The sequence below is a fragment of the Chiloscyllium plagiosum genome, chromosome 19 (assembly GCF_004010195.1).
Source record: "Chiloscyllium plagiosum isolate BGI_BamShark_2017 chromosome 19, ASM401019v2, whole genome shotgun sequence".
In the NCBI taxonomy this organism is placed as follows: domain Eukaryota; kingdom Metazoa; phylum Chordata; class Chondrichthyes; order Orectolobiformes; family Hemiscylliidae; genus Chiloscyllium; species Chiloscyllium plagiosum.
The window spans coordinates 5526691-5534789 of NC_057728.1; the positions used below are offsets into that span (position 1 = coordinate 5526691).

Consider the following 8099-nt stretch of genomic DNA (forward strand, 5'->3'; position numbering starts at 1 on the left):
TACCCCATCCTATTCCCCACCCTCACACACACACACACTGTACCCCATCCAACTCCCCACCCTCTCACACACACTCTACCCCATCCAACGCCCCACTCTCACACGCTCTCTGTACAACATCAAGCTCCCCACCCTCTCAATCACTCTGTACCCCATCCAAATCCCCGGCACTGCTGCCTCACAACACCAGTGACCCAGGTTTGATTCCACCCATGGGTGACTGTGTGGAGTTTGCACATTCTCCCCGTGTTTGCGTGGGTTTCCTCCGGGTGCTCCGGTTTCCTCCCACAGTTAAAAGATGTACAGGTCAGGTGTATTAGCCGTGCTAAATTGCCCATAGTGTTCTGGGATGTATATGTTAGGTGCAGTAGTCGGGGTCTTGCTGACTACAAAAGTCATTCCTTCTGCTCATAGTCTCCCTTTTTACAAATATGAGACAGCCTTATATTTCCACCTCAAATTCCCCTCTTTGGCTCATGCTCTACATTAGGAACAGAGCTGCAGCAGCCAGCCAATCAGCTTTGTTTTGGGTGCTCACTCTCAGCTGACTCTTGAGTGGCACAGAAGGGAATTATGGAGATGTCGAGGAAGCAATATCAGGAGTTCACCAACCAAAAGACTCGAGGTATTGTGAACGTGAAGTGTGATCACCAAGGATGCTCTCGCACCTTACACTGTGGGTCACGGGAATTGTGTAAAAGAGCATCGGGTGAGGGCAAGGCTGGCACTGTGCTGTGTTGGAACAAGGGAATGGGGTTTATCAGGGAGATTCACCGGCAGCAGTAGAGAGGACAGGTAAACCGAGCACCTACCTGTATCTTGTAAAAGAATAGACCGAGACAGTCAAACTTCATAGAGCAAGTATCACATCGGACCAGGCTTTGGAACCCCCGAGAGTGCTCTCACTCTGTTGCTGACGCTGTATCTGTATTTGTTTTGAAAGCAGTGCAGGTGCTGCAGGAAGCTGGAGGGCAGGTCGAGTTTATTCTTGGAACCGCCTGACAAGGGCATAAAGGCATATTTCAAGGTTTGGAACATTTCGTAGGGATAGTTTAACTGCTCAGCTACCTCCGTTCCAGCAATTCAAAGCAACAATACTTTTCATACAGCAGGGCTCATCAAGGAGTTAGGATTTCTCGCCCTGTTTTGACTTAAATAAATCACATGCTCTCACTAACTTACAATGAAGAAAATGTGGTTAATGTAAGTCAACGGCCCAGAAAGGAGCACCATTTGTTCAGAAAGTTGTACAATATGGAAGAGGTCAACACTTGACACTCACTGATTCTTTCAGAAAGTTGTGTAATTATTACCTGCCGCCACCCCCCCCCCCCACACCCCCCAACCACACCGCTCATTATTTTACCCATAGTCTGGAGCTGTGGTCTCCTGATGCTCGATTGTTCAGGTATTCCCCAGCCAGGGCCTCCCTCTCTTTGTAATTTCTCTTTATCCTGGAGGGTGACCAGCTTTCTCCCTTCACCTGCAGTGGGCGAGACCATGAGCCGAGAGGAGCAGGAAATCAGATCTGGCAGCCTCTGCAGTTGCTGTGACCTAATTTTCCAATAATTTGAGTAATCCGTCTGTGGCGTTGGATGTGTAACAGTGTCTACTTTGTTTCCTAAACAGTCCGCACCCTCCATGTTAGAACACTAATTAAGGCATCAAACACCACGATTTACTTCTTGTATTGTTCCCACAGACAATTTGTGGCCACTGTTCCATTCCTTTTGAAAAACATTTTTTTTTTTAATTCCTCCCCTTCATGGAATTCATTCACAGGTGGTGGGCACAGGCTGTCACTTATTGCCCATCCCTTAATTGCCCCTTGGATGGTGGTGAGGCAGCCTTTTGTAAGACTGCAGCACGTGTCGTGTTCAGCAGGAAGGAATTTAATCCAGCGAGAGTAAGGAAACAAAAAAAACAGTTGATGCCATGTGTGTGACTTGGAGTTGGCTGTCTGTTGCCTCTGTATGACGCAGGTTGAGAGTTTGGACATTGCTCTTTGAGAAACCTTGCCGAATTGCTCCAGTGCATTTTGTAGATGGCAGACCCTGCATTCACAGTACACTGGAGGAAGAGGAGGAGGGTGAACATTCAGGCATCCTGTGCATTAAAGTTTTTATTATTTACAACTCCAACCATTAATGTTTTTGACGAGCAGTTGTTTTTCTTGTACACCTTTTTTTTAACTTTCTGAAGCTCAGGGTTCCCCGGATGTAAAGTCACTTGCAATGGCAAACCTGCCTCTCAGTTAACAAAATGAATTGAATCCACGACAGCTTTTCAAGTTAGTGAAAGGGTGAGCTAATCTCTGGACGTCAGCCCACATCTTCACGGCTGAGTTCATTCCAACAATGAAGACAGGCCGGTTAGTGAAGGTCCTAGTTGACCTACTGCACAGGTCTGTTTGATTCATTGTCCAGCAGCGAATTGCATGCGTTGTTGCTGTTGTTTCTCAAGATTGAGGTACCCTGCACAAAAAGCAAGACTTACATTTCTATAGCACCTCTCCCAATGTCAGGGGGTTCCAAAACACTTCACAGTCAATCAAAAATGTTGAAGTCCAGTCATCGAAAGGGACTGAACTTGAGCAAAGAAATTGGGCTCGTCAGCATCCGTCTTCCAGAGTTAATCTTCTACTATCTTTCAAAATTGTGTCCTGTATGCGTGCACACTTTCGATATAAAGTGTGCCTGGCTGCCATCTTGGTAGGATAGTTAGCGTGTATACATCTAATGACCACTAGCATGTAGATGAACTGGATGACAATACCTGCCTGTGTGTGAGTTGAACCTGATGCTGCTGTTTTAGGAAGCTACACCTCTCTGAATACCTTCTCTTAACCTCAGACAGCTGTAAATTTGACCTCCCCTCCCACCGGGACCACTTAAGGAACTCATGATCTACTTGAATGTCCATTGCTGACTTATTTTTCCTGGCTGCTGCTAAATTTCAAAGTTAAAAGTCACACAACACCGAATTATTGTCCAACAGGTTTAATTGAAAGCACTAGCTTTCAGAGCGCTGCTCCTTCATCAGGTGGTTGTGAATTTACTGTCAGAGTTTTCTATATGTGCTAACGTTTGTACAGACTACTCAGAATTATTTGGTAGGTGCTGAATATTAAAAATATTTCTTGATACTACCCCAGGCATTGTAGAACATCTGGTTAATATAGTTCATGAAAGATGTCTGTTTTGCCGAACAGAGAAACGGAGGAATGGAGGTACACAGTTTCTTGAAAGTGGTGTCACAGGTAGACAGAAAGGAGGTGTTTGGCATGGTTGCGTTCATTGGTCAGAGCATTGAGTACAGAAGTTGGGACATCATGTTATGGCCATAGAAGACATTGGTAAGGCCACACTTGGTGTATTCCATACAATTCTGGTCTCCTGCTATAAGAAGGATGTAAACTGGAAAGTGTAAAAAAAAAAGATTTACCAGGAGCTAAATTAAAAAGCAGAATCAAAACAGTAATAATCTCTGGATTACTATCTGAGCCACAAGCTAATTGGCACAGGCTCAATAAGATTAAGCAGGTAAATGCGTGGCTCAGAGATTACTGAGAGAGAAATGGATTGGTATTCATGGAACATTGGCATCAACATTGGGGAAGAAGGGACCTATTGTGATAGGATGGTCTTCATCTGAACCATGTTGGGACCAGAGTCCAAGTGAATCGCATAACTAGGGCTGTAGACAGGGGTTTAAACTAAGTTGGGGGTGGGCGGGGATGGGGAATGGGGTCAGTTATAGGGGAAATTAGAAAATCCGAATTAAAGGAGGAGGTGAGAGTGCAGAACTCAGGAGAGGTTATTAAAGTCTCCAGCACAGGCACAAATTGGACAGTGTTTGGAAAAGGTTAGCAATCAAACTTCAAGCACACTGGACAAATGAATGCCAATGAGCAGAGGGACAGTTGATACAAGACTGTGAAGGTGTTATATCTGAATGCTCGCAGTATAAGGAACAAGGTAAATGAGCTTGTGGCGCAGATCAAATTTGGCAGGTATGACCTGGTGGGCATCATGGAGACATGGCTGCAAGGGGATCAGGATTGGGAGCTGAATATTCAAGACTATTCATCCTATGGAAAAGATAGGCAGGTGGGCAGAGGGGATGTGGTTACCTTATCAGTAAGAAATGAAATTTAATCAATAGTCAGAAACTAAGTAGGGTCAGCTGGTGTAGAATCTGTGGGTAGAGTTAAGGATCTCCTAAGTTGGAGATTGTGTACAGGCCTCCAAATGGTAGTCAGGAGCTGGGGCGCAAGACTAGAGGATAGCAAATGATGTTCCCTTCTTTAAGAATGGGAGTCAGGACAACTCTATTAATTATAGGCCAGTGAGCCTTGCTTAGGTTTGGATAAGGTGTTGGAAAAAGTTATAAAAGATAGGATTTATAATCATCTGGAAAGGAATAATTTGATTAGGGATAATCAACACGCTTTTGTGAGGGGTAGGTCCTGCCTCACTAACCTTAATTGAGTTCTTCGAGAAGGTGAAAAAACAGGTGGATGACGGTAAACTGGTTGATGTTGTGTATTGATTTCAGTAAGGCATTTGATAAGGTTCCACATAGTAGTCTATTGCACAAAATACAAGAGTTTTGGGATTGAAGGTGATTTAGTGGTTTGGATCAGAAATTGGCTGGCTGGAAGAAGACAGAGGGTGGTGATTCATGGGAAATATTCATCCTGGAGTTCAGTTACTAGTGGTGTGCCGCAAGGATCTGTTTTGGGGCCACTGCTGTTTGTAATTTTTACAAATCATCTGGATGTGGGCAGAGAAGGATGGTTTTGTAAATTTGCAGATGACACAAAGGTAGGCAGAGTTGTGGATAGTGCCGAAGGATGTTGTGGGTTACAGAGGGATGTACAGACAAGATGCAGAACTGGGCTGAGAAGTGGCAAATGGAGTTTAATGCAGAAAAGTGTGAGGTAGTTCCCTTTGGAAGAAGTATCAGGAATGCAGAGTACTGGGCTAATGGTAAAATTCTTGGCAGCATAGATAAACATGGAGATCTCTATGTCCAGATGCATAAATCCCTGAAAGTTGCTGCCCAGGTTGTAGGGTTGTTAATAAGGCATATGGTGTGTTGGCATTTATTGGTAGGGAGGTTGAATTTCAGAACCACAAAGTTATGCTTCAGCTGTGCAAGACACTGGTAACACCGCACCTGGAGTATTGCGTACAGTCCTGGTCACCGCATTATAGGAAGGATTTGGAAGCTTTGGAAAAGGTTCAGAGGAGATTTACTGGGATGTTGTCTGGTATGGAAGGAAGGTCTTATGAGGAAAGGCTGAGGGAACTGAGGCTGTTTTCATTGGAGAGAAGGTGGTGAAGGCTAACACGAGAGGATGTAGCTTTACATTGAGGGGTGATAGATTTAGGACAGATATCAGGGGTGGTTTCTTTACACAGAGATTAGTAGGGGTACGGAACGGTCTGCCTGCAACTATAGTGGACTTGCTGACATAAAGGGCATTTACATGGGCATTGGACATACATATGGATAATAATGGAACGGTGTAGGTCAGGTGGCATCAGATTCATTTCACAGGTCGGCTCAACATCAAGGACTGAAGGGCCTGTACTGTTCTGTAATGTTCCATATTCTATGTTCTATCCAACAGAAGATAGAGAAGATGTGTAGGAAAGACAAGGTTACAGTGATCATGGGAAATTTCAAAATGCAGGTGGACTGGGAAAATCAGGTTGGTAGTGGATTGCAAGAAAAGGAATTTGCGGAATGTCTACAAGATGGCTTTTTAGAGCAGATTGTGGTGGAGCCCACTAGGGAACAGGCAATACTGGAACTAATGTTATGCATTGAAGCAGACTTGATAAGGCAGCTTAAGGTGAAGGACCCCTTGGGAAGCCAGTTCATTAAGAGCTGACAGGAAAGCAAGAGTAAGTTCTTTGCCCTATCACATACCTCAACACTGGCAACCCAGATCACCAGAATCTCTCAGCCAATCAGAGGCTGATAAGTCTTGATCCAAAGGTTCGCCAATCAAGGCCTATTCCTTGTGTTTCATATTGTGAGAAAGTAAGTCATTTTAAAAAAAATCTCTCTAATACACAATGGTCACAGGGAGAAGAGTAGACTAGAGGTCAAGTCACTGACATGGCTTTTAAAGACCATCCTCCCTGTCCCCGGCTTGGGGCAATTGGAGGCCCCCATTAACTAACTCATGGAAATGTCATTGTAGTTTCCCCACTCTGAACAATAAGCCCCTTTCTTGCCTGCTGGGGAGGCAAGTGATTGGGGAGGTGATGAGTTGACAGTTAAATGATCATTAATTAACCACTTTAAGGGCTTTAATCACTGGTAAGTTGAGAAGGCCATCCATTGGCTTTTTCACTCAATACTTAATCTCTGAGAGGGTGAGATTGTTTTCTTTCCAGAGCCAACTCTCACCAAGGGACGACTTCATCTTATTTCCATTTCCCAGAAACATGAAGGAGGAAGGAGTGTTTAGATTACAGGCTGCTCCACAGTGCAGGGAGATATTGACTGCACACAGACAATAGTCTTTTATGTTGGCTTCTTCAGCCCAGAGTGACCGACTCAGCCATAGAATAGCTCTCAAATGGTGAAAGCCACTGGAATCTGATGGCATGGTATTGACTCGGTAGTGCTGCAGATCTGTTTGGTGACAATGAGAGTACAGAAGCACCTTAGAACATAGAACATTACAGCTCAGTATAGGCCCTTCGACTCTCGATGTTGCGCCAACCGGTGAAACCAATCTGAAACCCATCTGACCTGCATTATTCCATTCTTGTGCATATGCTTATCCAATGACCAATTAAATGCCCTTAAAGTTGGCGAGTATACTACTGTTGCAGGCCCCTACTACTTTCTGAGTAAAGAAACTACCTTTGACATCTGTCCTACATCTATCACCCTTCAATTTAAAGCAATGTCCCCCTTGTGCTAGCCATTGCCATCTGAGGAAAAAGGCTCTCACTGTCCAATCTATCTAACCCTCTAATTATCTTATATGCCTCAGTGAAGTCACCTCTCAAACTTCTCTCTAACGAAAACAACCTCAAGTCCCTCGGCCTTTCCTTGTAAGACCTTCCCTCCATACCAGGCAACATCCTAGTAAATCTCCTCTGAACCCTTTCCAAAGCTTCCACATCCTTCCTATAATCGGTGACCAGAACTGTACGCCATACTCTAAATGTGGCCACGCAAGAGTTTTGTACAGCTGCAGCATGACCTCATGGGTCCGAAAGCCAATCTCTCTACCAATAAAAGCTAACACACTGTATGCCTTCTTAACAACCCTATCAACCTGGGTGGCAATTTTCAAGGATCTATGTATCTGGACACTGAGATTTCTCCGCTCATCTACACTACCAAGGATCTTACCATTAGCCAAGTACACTGCATTCCTGTTACTCCTTCCAAAGTGAATCACCTCACACTTTTCGCATTTAGTCAATTTGCCACCTCTTAGCCCAGCTCTGCAGCTTATCTATGTCTCTCTGGAACCTACAATATCCTTCGTTACTATCCACAACTCCACCGACCTTAGTGTCATCTGCAAATTTACTAAGGGGAGAAAGTGAGGACTGCAGATGCTGGAGATCAGAGCTGAAAATGTGTTGCCGGAAAAGTGCAGCAGGTCAGGCAGCATCCAAGGAACAGGAGAATCGACGTTTCGGACATAAGCCCTTCTTCAGGAATGAGGAATGAGTGTCCAGCAGGCTAAGATAAAAGGTAGGGAGGAGGGACTTGGGGGAGGGGCATTGGAAATGCGATAGCTGGAAGGGGGTGAGGGTGAGGGTGATAGGCCAGAGAGGGGGTGGGGGGCAGAGAGGTCAGGAAGAGGATTGCAGGTTAGGAAGGTAGTGCTGGATTCGAGGGATTTGACTGAGACAAGGTGCTCCTCAAACATTCCAGAAGATTCCCCTGGCCTCGGAAACACCATTAGCCATGTGGCTGATGCAGCTACCACCCCCACGCTGATTGATGATGTCACTTCTGCCCCCATCATGGCCACTCCCACAGCCACTTCCGGCCCTCACATCATTGCCGATGCCACACGCTCAGTGACTTCCGCCACCCCTACTGCCGTGTCT

General features: G+C 45.2%; 1 protein-coding gene and 1 long non-coding RNA gene across 10 annotated transcripts in view; one reads left to right on the plus strand and one right to left on the minus strand.

The window, feature by feature from the left end:
* The window catches only part of LOC122559482, an 8225-nt gene extending 6187 nt beyond the window's left edge, over positions 1–2038 (minus strand). The window contains exons 1-2 of the long non-coding RNA XR_006314433.1: positions 1367–2038; positions 813–998 (exon numbers count right to left, since the gene is read on the minus strand). This is a non-coding gene — a long non-coding RNA (uncharacterized LOC122559482). The remainder of the gene's footprint in view (positions 1–812; positions 999–1366) is intronic.
* Positions 1–8099, plus strand: part of svopl (SVOP-like) — a 158058-nt gene that overhangs the window by 45111 nt on the left and 104848 nt on the right. The window contains exon 1 of one of the 9 annotated variants that reach the window (XM_043708984.1): positions 336–625. The exons of 7 other annotated variants lie outside the window; for them this stretch is intronic. Coding sequence is in view for 1 of the 2 variants with exons in the window: in XM_043708982.1 (XP_043564917.1) it covers positions 574–625 (52 nt within the window). In the remaining variant the exon portion in view is untranslated. Of the gene's footprint in view, positions 1–335; positions 626–8099 lie in introns of those variants that run through there. One more of the 9 variants, XM_043708982.1, reaches the window with a different exon arrangement.